The 17,470-nt window shown below is 39.0% G+C and overlaps 1 protein-coding gene across 1 annotated transcript in view; it reads right to left on the reverse strand.

Annotated features, from left to right (window-relative positions):
• Window positions 1–15,895, reverse strand: part of LOC128520681 (butyrophilin subfamily 3 member A2-like) — a 21,345-nt gene extending 5,450 nt beyond the window's left edge. Inside the window, exons 1-3 of the mRNA XM_053495034.1 lie at window positions 15,877–15,895; window positions 4,482–4,826; window positions 3,409–3,584 (exon numbers count right to left, since the gene is read on the reverse strand). Coding sequence (XP_053351009.1) covers window positions 3,409–3,584; window positions 4,482–4,826; window positions 15,877–15,895 — 540 coding nt within the window. The remainder of the gene's footprint in view (window positions 1–3,408; window positions 3,585–4,481; window positions 4,827–15,876) is intronic.
• Window positions 15,896–17,470: the final 1,575 nt, after the last annotated feature.

A 17,470-nucleotide genomic window follows, 5' to 3' on the forward strand; every position in this document is an offset into this window, starting at 1 on the left:
AGAGTCCTTAGACTAAAAAGCGTGATTATCCTGCCTACTCGTGTTTTTCCGCGTTTGGGTTTACCATTCACGCTACAAAGGGCTAACCGCTAAAGCTACGTCTTCTGGTCATCCCAAGTTAGTTCTTGACATATTGTTATCATTAGGAGGTTTGTTTAATAAAATTCAAATTATACCCTAATATTTGATGACTAGAAAATTATACTGACTGTCATTTGCATTGACCAATTATGAAAATCAGAGAAAGATATCATTTGCGTAATAATTTGGAACACAGTGTATTATAGCAATAGATACTGCAGCTAGCCATTTTCCCTTCACTTTTGAATCCCTTTTACAAAGTCCAAGGCCATCTGAGCTTTCCATAGGGTGGTTTATTATTCATTCCAAAGTTTTTGTATAGATATGTATCTTGTATATAATCATCTGTATAAAATAGTTGTAATCACTAAGGGGAAGATAGCATCTTAGCTACATAACACATGGAGAGTCACATTGCATTTGAAATCACATGAAGTAAAAGGTTCTCTCCCCAATCCAACACCTTAAATCCATCAAGATGGAAAACATGTTAATATTTATCAAAAATGTAATGACAATAATTATCTATCCAAAAATTCATGCAAGGGGGCTTGGATCCTTTCACCGAGAACTTGGGGCACAAGGCAGGGTACACCTTGGATGGGTTGTGACCCAATTTATGGTGTTTTGCCTTACATTTTTTGTGTTTAAACACACACACACACACACACACACACACACACACACACACACGTATAGTTTATGTAGGCATTAAATTGCTATAGGGCATTAATTAGACTGAGGGAAAGGTGCATCTCATTCTCTAACAGATGTGATATAACCAAAGTCACTCCTTGTGAACTACTTAAAAATCAACTTTAAAATCAACATTTACTTACACTACATTAGTTATTGGAAGAAAAAAAAGTTTAGTTGCAATTACCAGCTTCCATCCTCTGAATCTGCCTCTCTGAAAACAAAAAATATGTAAAAGACATTACAGTGTTAATATAAAAAACACAGATCCAATTACACTTAATCAAACTAAAGATGTTTACCTATATAAACATATACTGTTTTAAAGTTAACACTGTGGTGTTATTAAAGTATTTAAACTTTTACCTTTATTGAAACAGAGAACTGAAATTATCATCAATCCAACAGCAAAAAGACATGCTGAAATAGATTTTATCTAAAATAAAAACACATTTACCACATGATTGATAGCTACTTAAAGAAAGTATACAAGAATTGACTGCTACAAAACAACTTCTTATGCACAACAATGTATCAAAATAACCAAAAAAGTGCATACACTCACCTAAAGGATTATTTTCTCATTAATGCAATTATCTAATCAACCAATCACATGGCAATTGCTTCAATGCATTTAGGGGTGTGGTCCTGGTCAAGACAATCTCCTGAACTCCAAACTGAATGTCAGAATGGGAAAGAAAGGTGATTTAAGCAATTTTGAGCGTAGCATGGTTGTTGGTGCCAGACTGAGTATTTCACAATCTGCTCAGTTACTGGGATTTTCACGCACAACCATTTCTAGGGTTTACAAAGAATGGTGTGAAAAGGGAAAAACATCCAGTATGCGGCAGAAAATGCCTTGTTGATGCTAGAGGTCAGAGGAGAATGGGCCGACTGATTCAGGCTGATAGAAGAGCAACTTTGACTGAAATAGCTACTAGTTAAAACCGAGGTATGCAGCAAAGCATTTGTGAAGCCACAACACGCACAACCTCGAGGCGGATGGGCTACAACAGCAGAAGACCCCACCGGGTACCACTCATCTCCACTATAAATAGGAAAAAGAGGCTACAATTTGCACAAGCTCACCAAAATTGGACAGTTAAAGACTGGAAAAATGTTGCCTGGTCTGATGAGTCTCGATTTCTGTTGGGACATTCAAATGGTAGAGACAGAATTTGGCGTGAACAGAATGAGAACATGGATCCATCATGCCTTGTTACCACTGTGCAGGCTGGTGGTGGTGGTGTAATGGTCTGTGGGATGTTTTCTTGGCACACCTTAGGCCCCTTAGTGCCATTTGGGCATCTTTTAAATGCCACGGGCTACCTGAGCATTGTTTCTGACCATGTCCATCCCTTTATGACCACCATGTACCCATCCTCTGATGGCTACTTCCAGCAGGATAATGCACCATGTCACAAAGCTTTAACCATTTCAAATTGGTTTCTTAAACATGACTGAGTTCACTGTACTAAAATGGCCCCCCACAGTCACCAGATCTCAACCCAATAGAGCATCTTTGGGATGTGGTGGAACGGGAGCTTCATGCCCTGGATGTGCATCCCACAAATCTCCATCAACTGCAAGATGTTATTTTATTAATATGGGCCAACAATTTAAAAAAATGCCTTCAGCACCTTGTTGAATCAATGCCACATAGAATTAAGGCAGTTCTGAAAGCGAAAGGGGGTTAAACACCGTATTAGTATGGTGTTCCTAATAATCCTTTAGGTGAGTGTATGTTTTATTTTTGTTTAATTTTTTAACAAACTGTTGAATAAATAATTTATAGGTGCACACCATACTTTTATACATAACACACACACACACACACACATATATATATATATATATACACTGTGCCACAGATGTCGCAAGTTTTGAGGGAGCGTGCAATTGGCGTGCTGACAGCAGGAATGTCCACCAGAGCTGTTGCTCGTGAATTAAATGTTCATTTCTCTACCATAAGCCGTCTCCAAAGGTGTTTCAGAAGATTTGGCAGTACATCCAACCAGCCTTACACCAGCCCAGGTCCTCCACATTCAGCATGTTCACCTCCATGATCGTCTGAGACCAGCCACTCAGACAGCTGCTGAAACAATCGGATTGCATAACCAAAGGATTTCTGCACAAACTGTCAGAAACAGTCTCAGGAAAGCTTATCTGCATGCTCGTCGTCCTCATTGGGGTCTCGACTTGACTCCAGTTCTTCATCGTAACGGATTTTGACAGATTTGTGAACAATATTTGAGAGATATGGTTATTTTGTTTATGTAGAAAACGTTTCAGATCTTTGAGTTCATCTCATTAAAAATGGGAGCAAAAACAAAAGTGTTGCGTTTATATTTTTGTTCAGTACAGGCAATAAATTTAAAATAATCCATATGTCTTGATGTGTAAATAGTATGTTCATCATGGCCATGTGTCTTTATTAGTTAATAAATTAATTTACTATGTAATGATCATAGAAGAATACTACAAAATCGAATCAAAATCTAAATGTTTTAATAATTAAAGACATTTACTTTTAACTATAATCTCTGCCTCAATCATGTGGCGGATTTGTTGAAATCTGCAGTAAAATCTGTTGGAGTTGCTATAATCATGAACAGTGATGCGACGTTTCACACTGAACCCCTCAGTCCCTCTGTGTATCTGTGTCTCTTCAGCAGGCAAAAGAGCTCCTTCTCTATCCAGCCACAGAACCTCAGGTTTAGGTTTCCAGCCTCTGGACTCACACACTAGATTAATCCCTCCTGAGTTATCATAACTCTCCATCGTGATCACTGGGTGGCTTCCCTGAGCTATAGTCATTAAACAAAAACTACAGTTTTTAATGTGAGCTTTGAAAAAACAACCTTCCTAGCAGATCTTATTAGTGTAACACCAAGTACTTAAAACAAGAAAAGGCAAAATTAGTTTTTGCAAAAATTTTGTTTGCCAAAAACATTTTAGACAGGTTATTCATCCTACCCATATGTTAATCAATTTATTTTGGTGGACACCAATACGATTCTACATAAGCTTAATTTACTTGTATTTTTTTCTAGCTGCTTTCTTTGGATAAAACTCAATATGAGTTAATGGGTTACTTTGCTGCACATACCATTGGCAATTGATTACTTGGTGTTTTACTTACTGATGGAGAAATATCCTCAATTTTGACAATGTAACACACATTCATTCACACAACATTGTAGATGCTGATAGGATGTGGCCCAGGTGAATAGTACACATTTTATGTTCAACCAGTATGATATTTCCATGGAATTTAATACTTTTTTGTTTATGGGATCTCTTAATACTCAGAGCCACATGGAATTGCCTTGGCTGACCAATAAAACCATCTAGATCCATATTCGTCAGACCTTTTAGATTAGGAATTTAACGATAAGTTCTTGAAAATACTCAGAGGTAAACATTTGATTCTGTTCTAACTAAAATTGTTTAAATTTGTTCCATAATCTGTAACACTTCTTCTAGACCTCTTGTACGTGATTTCAAAATTACTCTCTTAAAGCAGTCATAACTGTGATGTTGTTGCTGAAATGAACTGAAACACAACTTTTTTTTTTTAATAGTCTCTGATTTCCAGTGAAATGATTGGAATATGTACAGTATGTATAAACTGTTGACAATTAAATAAAGAATTTATGTAACAACTTTACTGTATAAAGCTTCAGTGCAGAAATAGATCTTACCTTCGACAGAAACATTCACAACAATGTCATCAGACCAGGACTTGTCCTCAATAAGACACTTGTAAGCTCCTTCATCAGAGATTCTGAGAACAGAGAGTCTGAGCGATGCATTGCCTTTATGTAGCTCCTCTTTAAACAGTGATGTTCTTTCTCTGTAGGACTGAGCCTGCTTTTCATTTCTGTCTTCATGATTCCTATAGAGATGCACTAATGAATCCTTTGCATGTAGTTTAAACCACTCCACTGTCATGTCCACAGCGTTGGTGTTGGGTTTCAGAAAACATGGCAGAATCAGATCACCACCAGCAACAAAATAAGCTCCTGGTCCAACCACATTTAAACGCTCTGTATTATGGAAAAAAGCCCAACAAATACTGTATATCACTATTTTTGTGTGTAACAAGTGACCTTATTTAATTACACCCTATCTATGAAGACAGAAGTAAGACTGGATGTAATTTAACATTTTACTGTCTGTTACATTGATCAAGACAATAACAATCAGGCTGTCTGAACAAATTTTTGTAGTATTTATGTATTTAAAATTGAAAACATATTTTGGACACATGTACTAGTTTATTTAAGCATTTGCTTTGGAAACCAACAGGTCAATAATGGGGAACATTAAAGCTAAATATGTATAAGTAGTTTCCAACAGTAAGGTCTGAGACGCAATGTTCTGGTACTATAGCTAACTGTTCTAATGGATATAAAGCTGTTAAACAGTGTAATCACTCACTAAACATATAAGGCGAATACTGCAACAATTAAATGCATAATTTGCATCTAAATAAACTAATGTTTACAATAAAATTATAAAATCACTTTGTGATTTTAATATTGTTGTTAGTGCCAGATGGGCTGGATTGAGTATTATATATTTATGTATTATGTATTTATTTGACACATACATAGCCACACACAGCATGACATGTAGTAAACTGCCTGGACAAAGTACAGTACACAAACTGTATTTAAGTAAAAGTATAGATTCCCTAGCAAATATCTGTAGATTGGTCAGTGTGTCACGTTCGGGGTGTAATGGCTGGTGTTGAACGCCGTGGGCGGAAGGAGCATGCATAGAGGCAGAGGGGTTGTGTAACTAACAAAAAAAAAAAAAAAAAAAAGTGTCTTTTAATGATGGTAAACACAAAGTATAAATAAAGACACAAAAACAAAAGAACAACCAAACTCGAACAATACTTAACTCTGTGGTAACAAGGACTATTGGTTATTGCTCTTAACCATGGCAGTCAGCTACATACACCTAGCTAAACATGTCTTCAGCCCCAACATGCACTAAGCTACACTTACCCAATAGCTGAACACACTAGGGAATTGGGGCACAGAAACAGAGACAAGGGATACTAGGGGGACAGGAAACACAGAATAGCTAGAGACACAAAGGGGCTATGACTAGAAGCATGCTAGTTAGCTCAACCTAGATTTTAGCTACACACACTTCTAGCCAAACACACACCTATCTACTTACCTGCTCTAGCTAAACACACATGAAAACAAGGGGACAAGAACCACAGTACATACATACACAGATGACATGATGAAATCAGCTCCACACACACACACAGAACATCTGCGGAGAAACATTGCCAAACTGAGAGCCCAAGTCAACACAGCTTAAATCAAAATATAAACTAAACAAAGAACAGAACAAAAAACAAATGCCCACACAACAGACAGTGGTTAAACCAAAAATGCTCGACCCAGTTTCCCAGACTAAACAGCTATTTATAGATGGATTAATGGCTACCTCGGCTCAGGTGTTTACTCGCATCACCTGACCAAGGTGCCTGCTGGGAAACTGAGTCAGCCAACAAAAACTACAAATAAAAAACAGCGACCTCTGGTGGTGGACCCTTACAGTGAGTCTTTGTAACAGTACAATGGAAAGCAGTAGAAATGATTTCCTGAATCGTTCCTTGTGAGAGTGAAGCTGGATCAGTTTGTTAGAAAATAAACTTCACTGACTCTGTATGGGATCATGTAGTGGGTGGGATGGATTTTCCATGGTTGACAGGAGTTTATTCAGTGGTCCGTTGTCCCTCACTGTCTCCAACCTGTCACATTTGTGTCTGACTATGTGTTCAGCCTTGCGAATGATTTTATTGATCTTGCCTGCATCCCTGGCACTGATGCTGCTCTCCCAGACCACAGCACTATAGTGTTAGGGCAAGAGCACTAGCCACAGCAGACTGATAAAACATTTTCAGAATCCTGCTACATACAATGAAACTTCACCTTTGGCAGTTGAAGTTAAACCTGCACCATAAATGAAATCAAAATGCTGATTAGAAGGGCAGTTATATGCCAGATTACATAACAGCATCTAGCAATTTATTTATTTATTATTATTATTATTATTATTTTTATTTATTTTTTTTTTTTACAAATAGCGTTTTTTTCCTCAACATGGGCGTGTCTATACACATCACTCAACAGAGTTGATCAACGCAATTTAGTTTCCAGTGTATACACAGAGTATGCGGAAGACATAGAAACGATGGTAACGCACCTACAAGCCTCCACAATCCTTACAAAACACAAACAAAACCGAGACACAGCATGGCTCACTCCAAAAAAAGGCAAGCACACTATGCAAAATAAGAACCTTCGAAAGTTAATGGACAGATCAAAGTATGTTTATTCTTCCTGCGTTTTAAATCAATGTGGAGCTAATAAAAAGCAGTAATGTGAAACCACTACGAGATAAAACACGGGTTGCTGGAGCAAACATATCTGCAGCAGTCCAAGGTGAGGGCATGTAAAATATACGAACTGAGACCACATTTATTTGCGCTAAAATCAAAAGGTTGAGTTGAGAAGTGATGTTATGAACAGTTATGTGTCGTATTTAAGAATCTACTTTTAAATAAGATACTAATAAGCTACAGTACTTGTTTAATGTAAACAAATACCTGCAACAATAGATATTAATTAAAAGATCAAAACTAAATATTTTTACTGGGATTAGTTAATATTTTCACTGCTGAAATGGTATAAGTGAATTTTAAAATACAGGAATAGTTTAAAGACCAAACTTAATATTATTCGATCTATTTTTCCAATTTCTCATCTGTGATTCGCTCTCCTATTACTAAATAGTATTCTGTATTTGGCTGACAACAAGAAAAAAGAACTTAACGTAAACAAGGTGTAAGATACTCAACCTTACAAAATTGTATTCCTTTGTATTAATAAGTTAGGCAGAGTTCTGGTGTACTGAAGGACAGGCAGATGTGTACGTGGGCTTTTAACCTGAAATAATATCATGGATTACATTAAAGCTGACCAGCTTATTTTTAGCTTTAACTTTTTAACTATTTCTACTAACTCTTTGCCCAACAACAATGGGTAGTAACTCCATTTACATGGATACTTGATTAAAAGTACTCACTTTACAAATGTACCAAGCTTACAATAGACTTTTTATATAGTAAAAAAAATGTGTCGGTGTGAACATGCTGTTATTGTCTCTGTTAGCAACCAGCTCCGCTTCTGATTTCTAACACTTGTTAGGTTATTAGGTGTGTCTCAATGGAAAGACAAGTCATGCAATTACGCACAATTGTCAGCAGGTTGAATCTCGATTTATATAGTATTGTACACTGCATTAAATAAATGTGGTTAGGTAACACATGCTATGCAGAAGTGTGAAAAAATGTAAATTAAACATTTGCTGTGTAATGCAGGGGCATAAAAGTAAAAAAGTACCCTTTAATAAAACTACTTAAGGGAAGTACAGTATAGTAGCTGAAATGGTTCCTCGAGTAATTTGAGGAACTCGATTACAAAAAATGATCAAGGCAAAATCTTCTGCCTCGAAGCTTCTTTTAATTAATTTTAAAAGCCTGCATTATGTTTAGCGTGACACAGCGCGTTTTCCGGATGCAATTCGCCAGTAAACACCGACGAAGAAGCAGTGCTTACGTCACCCACAAAGCGGAAGGAGATGCAAACAGTTAGCTGTGTATTGATGTGAGAAGGCGTTCTGTTGCGGGCTGCAAAATGGAAGGGAGATAAAAAATATCAGCGAGCCAAAGAAGAGAACTTTTAGTTCTGAAAGTTAAGTTGCACAACTTAGTGTTTTTGTAAAATTATTTATTTTAATGTGTGCCTTAGTTTTTTTTATACTTAAAATCATTTAAAATACTTTTTTTTTTGTTTTTGCATCTGAGTAAAGGTTTTAAAATAAGAATGTATGGCACTGTAATGCACCTAATTCATCTCAGTAAACTTTAAGCTATTCCTTGTATTGTGAATAATGACAATGTTTCTTTTTGATAAAATCCTGTATGCATTTAAAAAACAAAAGCAGATTTTTCTAAAACAAATAGTAATTAACCTCATATAATCTTATTTACTAAAAAAAATTACTAAAATATTTGATAGCTACAGCCCTAAAGTACAGATATGAAATATGTACTTATATACAGTAACACATCTGCCTGTTGTGTAAAACTGCATTTTTATTACTGTTGACAAAAGGGCAAGGAGTGTAGGTGTTGTCCAAAGACTAATTTTAGTCATGGGCGTTTATCTTATTAAGGGCTTGGAGTCAAGTCAAGTCATATAGGCTTTTAATGTAATTTCAACCATATGCAGGTCAGTACACAGTAAAATGAAACAGCATTCCTTCAGGACCAAGGTGCTACATACATACAACATGAATTGTCAGTCAAGAACAGGAATCTTAAACTATCATGGGTGCAGGTTTACTTAAACTAGACAGATGATTAAACAGTTTTGGTGTGTCTCTGTCCATGACAGTGTCACATTCTTGTATATGGTAGACAGGAGTTGGACCTAATTCTCCTCTGCTCTCTACTACTCTCTACTTAATGTGCACTCTAGAAATTTTGTATGAGAACACTATGAGATGAGCACCAACTATAATGCCATGTTTAATGTCACATTAATCACGGGTGTGATTCCTCATTCTAATGTTTTGTGTGAACAATAACTGAAGTTTTTAGCCTGTTTCTGCATGATATATATTGCGCTGCTCTTACTGCTCTAATTTTTAATGATCTGCTAGGTAGTTAAGTCATGCGTCCTTCTGAAACGTTTCTGTTGTAAACCATTTGTCTTGTGATTCTTGAGATCATTCTTTTCCTCAAAAACTTTTTACAACTTCATTAAACATAAACACCACCCCCAGTAAAATGAATATAGAATTCACTGTGTATACTGCAGCTACTGAACAAAAAGGAAAAGCCCAAGGCTTTTCCATTTTGATTAAATACATAATCCCTTATGTTATCATCAATTTTTCCTACTTCAGCACAGATAATCACGAGTGGTAAGAAAGTGAAGACTCAAAGTGAATTCTAGGACATTTTCCACATCACACTTCGGTTGTTTTCCCTCACAAGCAAGCACCGAACACTTTCACCTAATATGGAAGTTAACACTGTGATATAATGAATTATAGTTAGCTGGATCCAGTGTCTTCTTGCGCAATCCAGTGTCTTCTTGTGCCAGTCCCAAGTCTGGATAAATGCAGAGGGTTGTGTCAGGAAGGGCATCCGACGTAAAACATTTGCCAAATCAATGATGCGAATCACGAATATAAATCCCATACCGGATCGGTTGTGGCCCGGGTTAACAACGACCGCCACTGGTGTTGTTGACCTACAGGGTGCTGGTGGAAATTGGGCTACTGTTGGTCGAAGAAGGAGAGGAGGAAGGCGTGTTCGAAAGCAGAGAGAGAAGAGGAAAGGCAAGAGTTTAGGAGTGATAGTAGGGACTTTGAATGTTGGGACCATGACAGGGAAGGGAAGAGAGTTAGTTGATACAGTATGATGCAGAGAAGGAAGGTGGATATACTGTGTGTCTAGGAGACCAGGTGGAAAGGTAGCAAGGCTAGAAGCTTAGGATCAGGGTTCAAATTTCTTTACCATGGTGTGGATAGGAAAAGAAATGGAGTAGGAGTTATTCTGAAAGAGGAGTTTGTAAGGAATGTTCTAGAGGTGAAGAGAGTATCAGATAGGGTGATGAGTCTGAAGCTGGAAATTGAAGGGATAATGTTCAATGTTGTTAGTGGTTATACCCCACAGGTAGGATGTGAGTTAAAAGAGAAGGAGAAATTCTGGAGTGAGTTAAATAAAGTGATGCAGAGCATCCCCAGAGGTGAAAGAGTGGTGATTGGTGCAGACTTCAATGGACATGTTGGGGAAGGGAACAGAGGTGATGAAAATGTGATGGGCAGGTTTGGTCTTCAGGAAAGGAATGTAGAAGGACAGATGGTGGTGGACTTTGCAAAGAGGATGAAAATGGCAGTAGTAAATACTTTCTTCCAGAAGAGGCAGGAACATAGGGTGACATATAAGAGTGGAGGCAGAAGCACTCAGGTCGACTACATCTTGTGTCGATGTTGTAACCTGAAAGAGATCAGTGACTGCAAAGTGTTGGTAGGGGAGAGTGTAGCCAGACAACACAGAATGGTGGTGTGTAAAATAACCCTGGTGGTGAGGAAGGTGAAGAGGACAAAGGCAGAGCAGAGGACAAAGTGGTGGAAGCTGAGAAAGGAAGAATGTTGTAAAGTCTTTAGGGAGGAGTTGAGACAGGCTATGGGTGGTCAGGAGGGGCTTTCAGTTGACTGGACAACTACAGCCAATGTGATCAGGGAGACAGGTAGGAGGGTACTTGGTGTATCATCAGGTAAGGGAAAAGTGGACAAGGAGACTTGGTGGTGGAATGAGGAAGTCCAGGAGTGTATACAGGGAAAGAGGCTAGCTAAGAAGAAGTGGGACACTGAGAGGACTGAAGAGAGTAGACAGGAGTACAGGGAGATGCAGAGTAAGGTGAAGGGAGAGGTGGCAAAGGCCAGACAAAGAGCATATGAGGACTTGTATGCTAGGCTAGACAGTAAGGAGGGAGAGGTGGATCTGTACAGGTTGGCAAGGCAGAGAGATAGAGATGGGAAGGATGTGCAGCAGGTTAGAGTGATTAAAGATAGAGATGGAAATGTACTGACAGATGCCAGGAGGGTGATGGGAAGATGGAAGGAGTACTTTAAGGAGTTGATGAATATCTCTTGTGATATGTTCACCTATATATACCTTAAATACACCTTATATGCCTTAAATGTATTTCAAGTAGTAACTGTCATATTTGAAGTCGATATAAACAAAAATATTTATTCTGGGAGGAGCATAATCCCGTTAAAAAGCGGAGCTGCGCTGTGTGCGCATTAGAGAACGTGTAAAAAATGCATGCACTTTATAAAAACTGCAAGTGCAGTTATTGATTAAGAGATATTGGCAGATGCTACAGTACTTACACAGCTCTTCTACAGCGGAAGTATATGTAAGATCAATTCTTTTCACAAAAATCTATTAAACAACTAATATATTGAACTTTTACCCATAATTCCATTTTTCTACCAGTTAAACCTCTCTATTTACAATTATATTAAATTATTGTAATTTTAATAAATTAGTGGCACAATAATGAAGTAAACAACAAATACGTTGCACTTTTCCCCATAATTCCTCTTGTGATGTTTCCCCCTATGCCAGCTGCATGTCACAAGAGCTCCTTCCCCAGTTAAACCCCTCTATTTACAGTTATATTAATGTATTGTCATTTTAATCAATTATTGGCACAATAATCAATTAAACAACAAATCCATTTGTTTGTTTCCTATAATACCTCCTGTGATTCTGTCTCTCTCTATCCCAGCTGCATGTCAAAAGAGCTCTTTTCCTCAGTTTATAAGCTTGAGTTCCAGCTCTTTTTTTGCACTTAGTTTTGTAAGTTTAGTTGTTATAAAAGCTTAAAAAAACTGACAGTGGTTTGTGACTCTACTTAACTCCATATAGTGTCTTGTCTCACTCTCAGCAGTTTCTTATCCAGGGCCTTCACACAGAATCATTACAATGTTTTTTCTTTTATCATGTACAGGTCTGTATTAGCAATCATATTAAAATTGAACAGTCCCCCAGTTAGTTTATTTAGTTCCATGTTGAGACTGAATTCAGGAAATGAATCCGTTTCCTCATGTAACGGTTAACCCCTAGAGGGCGCCAAAGCGCCTGGGTTTGTTTTATGTTATAGTTTTGTTTTAGTTGGACTTCATGTCCCAGACTGCACCTCGGTCAGGTGACATAAGGATTCACCTGAACCGAGGTAAGCTAATTAAGTTGATTATAAAGAGCCTGACTGAAGTTCAGTCAGGCGTCTAGCTTTTGTTGTAATTCATATGATTTATGTCGGTGTTTGTTTTATGTGTTTATTTAAAATAATAAAAACCATTCTTGAAACGCCAGCTCGCCTCCTGCGATTATGCCACCCAAACACAGACACCGACTGAAGAATCGTGACACCTCACTTTTTTCCAAAAAAAAAAAAAAAAACGTGAAACTCATGTTATATAGATTTATTACACACAGACTGATATATTTCAAGTTTTTATTTCTTTTAATTTCGATGATTATGGCTTAAAGCTAATAAAAACCCAAAATTCAGTATCTCAGAAAATTAGAATATTGTTTAAAAGTTCTAATCATTTAATTAACTCAAAACACCTGCAGAGGTTTCCTGAATTTAAATGGTCTCTCAGTCTGGTTTAGTAGGCAATATAATCATGGGGAAGACTGGTGACTTGACAGTTGTCCAAATTAATTGTCCTGGTTTGAAACTGCTTCACCTGCTGCCCCTGGGTAATTCAGTGAATGTGGAGTTGACTTGTGTCTACATATTCTTAAGCCTGACCTTCTCTGAATCTTTGTAATCACATGTTGGTTTTGAATATAAAAATTAACCTGTGATTGCCTTGGACACCTAACCTTCTCTGACCTTGTTTCTATCTGTGAATGTCTTGGACAACTAACCTGCACTTACCTTGTTTTGGCTAGCGCTAGCAACCCGGATGCTCTCACTTCATGTTGGCCTTCCAGCTTTCTATTGAAAGGACTTTCTCCACCAAAACGTCAATCTAAAATGGCCTTCACAAAACTACCCTTGACGCTTAGCCATCGTGTGGACATCTTCATGTTCTAACCCTAAGAGCAATATATACCAATTAGGCCACCAACTCCTGAATCCCATGTCTATGTGCAAATCCCTTGCAGAGCTCAAATCTTTCTCTACTGCCTGATCCATTCTGATTTACTTCCACTAATGGTAAAGGTGACCTGATTCTCTTTTCCTGTTTGTTTGAATAGCCTGGGCTTAAACCCCCTGGACTAGTGTTGCTTGACAGATGTACCATGCAACCTAGGTACCCATGGATGCATGATCTCTACCAACCTCTCTCACTTCAGACGGCCACCTGCGATCCATGTCTAGTGTCTACATGGTGCATGTTTATTTATTTTTTTTCCCCCGATTTTCTCCCCAATCTAGTTGTGGCCAATTACTCCCAGTCACTAGGAGGCTCCCACACACATCAAGGCTACTACAACCACTCAGTCGGGAGGACGAAAGCTATCCCGTGTTTCCTCCGAACCACGTGACGCGAGCCGACCGCATCTTTTCGAACTGCTCGCTTACGCACCGTTAGGGGCGGAGTAACACACTCGGAGGAAAGCGCTAGCCGCTCCTTCCGTGTGCGCGAGCTCACAGACGCCCCTGATTGGCTGTAGCGCCGTGACTAATGTGGGAGCACAAGTACCTCTCATCCCTCCCCCCTGAGAGAGCTCGGCCAATCAGCTCTCTCTGTGCCTCCGGCTGTGAGAGGAGAACAGCATCACCCGGGGTTCGAACCAGCGATCTCCGGATGATAGGGCGAGCACTTTACCACTGCGCCACTCGGAGGCCCCATGGTGCATGTTGAATGTTATTTATAACCCATCTCTACCTGACAATTTGGAAACAATTATTTCTGTAGATGCTGAAAAAGCATTTGATCGAGTGAATTAGGATTTTCTTTTCTACACTTTTGGTAAATTTGGTTTCGGCCCTAAATTTATATCATGGATAAAAGTGCTATACTCATCCCCACTGGCTGCCTATCCCCTTTCTCTGAGCTTCAGCATGGTATGAGACAGGAGTGCCCTTTGTCACCCCTTCTCTTTGCTGTGGCTATTGAACCATTGGCTATTGCATTAAGGGGAAATGCCAGTATTAAAGGTATCTCTTGTGGGGGTGTGGAACACAAAGATTCCCTTTATGTTAATGACATGCTGCTTTTCATATCCGATGCTTTTCATAGCCTACCAAAACTTGTGGATTTATTGAAAGACTTTGGTGAAATATCTGGCTACAAGGTTAATCTTGCAAAAAAGTTAAATGATGCCAATTAAAAACAATATAGCACAGTTTTCTGATTCAATCCCCTTTTAGATTAGTCAGAGAAAAATGAAATATCTAGGGATTTGTGTAACACGTAACCATGCCGATCTGTACAAGGTGAATTATCAGGTTCTACTTACCAAAATAAAATTAGATCTTGAACGATTGGACCTGCTACCTCTCTCTTTGGGCGGTTGACTTAAGTGGTGCTCGCCTAAATTGGATCTGTAATAAAAGATTTCTTTTTTAGTTTCTGCTTCTAGTACTTCCTTCTTTTCTTTTCTTTTTGTTTGATGTGTAATTTATTATTATTATTCTTTTTCTCATTTCTTTTTCTGCTGACTTGCTGTTTCTTTGTGAGGTGGGGGTGGGGTCTATGGGTAGAAAAAACGCATACAACCTACAATGCAAGCACAAATCATTGACTCCTTTCAGTGTGTTAAGTCTGTTTCAGATCCCGACCTGGATGGCTGCCCCCCGCGACCCCCAGCTCCTAGACAGATAGCCCCTTCGGCAGATCCAGTAAGACAGGATGAACAAGGGACTTCTCGGCAGGCCCCAGGCCCCAGCACAGCAAGCACAGCTCTGTTTCGGCACATACTCGAACCAAGGCTTAGCTGAAAAGGGAAAAGGCTGATCAACCACCACTGCCTGATGACAGTGAGGATGAGAGAGAGGAACACTTAGGAGCTACAGAAGGTGTTCATCAAGTAATCACTGCTCCAATGGTGAAAGTAGCAGGGGCGGATGGCACAGCGATACTCGTTCACCGACCATGGACAATAAAGGATATGGAAAGTGCACATGGACAGCTCCCAGACCCGAGAGAGGTGGGAGGACAGAAATTTGGTGATGAAATGAGCAGATTTTGTGCAGCATTTCGCCCGACATCTCAAGAAATGCGACGACTTTTGGGGAGAAAACTGTGTGCGGACATTGCAAAGATTAAGTATTTCTGGCCAACGGACAATGTTTTCGCATGGCGAACTCAGGTTGATCACGAAGAAAACCAAGCAGTTAATGGTTTTGTGGTGGGCCTTACAGCAGCGTGTAAAAAAGCATTCCCAGTAAAAATGGATATTACTAAAATATCAATGTGCAAACAACAACCAGGAGAGATCGTGTCACAATATCTCACCCGCCTTACTGAGGTACATGATGCAAACAGCGGGTTGGAGAGGCCTGCAGACATGTCTGTGGCAGCAATTTCTCCGTATGAAGCACATTAGAGGAACAGTTTCATGAATGGATTACAAGAGAACATAACTGCTGCCTTGGCTTAATCTGTCAACTAAAAAGTTAGTTAATACAGATTATTAATACAGAGCATGAATACCTTTCATTTGCCAAAATGTACTGTAAAGTATGTTTATTAAAAAAAATCGATCACTAAAATAAAATATATTTTAACAATGTACCACAGTCCATGACACCTCCACATTGCCATTATGTAACTACAGATATCCTGACTCACAAAGTAGCAGTAAAATAAGCCAGTGTTATGAATCAGTATGTTAGAAATGAGGGGAAAACCGTATGAAAAAGTCTGACCTGGAACATAGTTGCTCAGTCACTAGATGGTTTGGACTGACTAACAATTATAAATCAGGGCTCTACAGTAACTTAAAAATAAAAATATGAGCACAGTCAAAGATTTATGAGCACAGACTAAGTTTATGCTCCTCTTAAACAATGCAATATAAATGTGCCACATAACACAAATATGGAGTGCAAAATAAAAGACAATTCAGAAACTTAGTGTGCGACAGTTTACCTCCAGATAAACACTTAATATTTTCAGTTTCAGGAAATAATTACACAATCTGTTCTCAAAATATCATGCATAAATTTTATATGCACAAATAATGTAGAGATGTTGTTGTAATGCTTACATATATTTAAAAGGACAATTCACCAAGAAATAAAAATTGTCATCATTCACCCACCCTAATGATGTTATATAACCAGAATATTCAAAATAATAAGTGTGTTCTGAAGGTAAATGAAAGACTTAAGGTATTGGAATGACAAGAGGAACAATCTCCTCCTGAACGTCGGCAAGACGAGGGAGTTGATAGTGGACTTCAGCACAAAGCAGGAGAGGAACTACCAGACCCCCATCATCAACGAGAGCCCAGTGGAGAGAGTGGACAGCTTCAAATACCTCGGTGTTCACATCACGCAGGACCTGTCATGGTCCTGTCACATTAACACCGGCAGCGTCTTTACCACCTCAGGCGCTTGAGAGACTTTAGACTGCCCTCCAAGGTGCTCAGGAATTTCTACTCCTGCACCATAGAGAGCGTCCTGACGGGAAACATCTCAACCTGGTTCGGGAACAGCACCATGCAGGACAGACGAGCTCTACAGAGGGTGGTGCGATCAGCTGAGCACATCATCCGCACCGAGCTCCCTGACCTGCACTCGATCTACAGCAAGCGGTGCTGGACCAAGGCCAGGAAGATTGTGAAGGACCTCAGCCACCCCAGCAATGGACTGTTCTCTCTGTTGCGATCAGGAAAGCACTTCCGCTCCCTGAAGGCCAACACAGAGAGACTGAGGAGGAGCTTCTTCCCGCAGGCGATACGGTCTCTCAACCAGGTTAACACACAGGACTAATCATTTCTGTGTTTCTTCAATGTTCTGCAATATTACACAAAACTGGTCAACCATGGTCATTTCTCATCTGAGCACACACCCCAATACACTGTGATAACCAAGGACACTGCACA

This window comes from Clarias gariepinus, chromosome 1 (assembly GCF_024256425.1).
Source record: "Clarias gariepinus isolate MV-2021 ecotype Netherlands chromosome 1, CGAR_prim_01v2, whole genome shotgun sequence".
NCBI lineage: Eukaryota > Metazoa > Chordata > Actinopteri > Siluriformes > Clariidae > Clarias > Clarias gariepinus.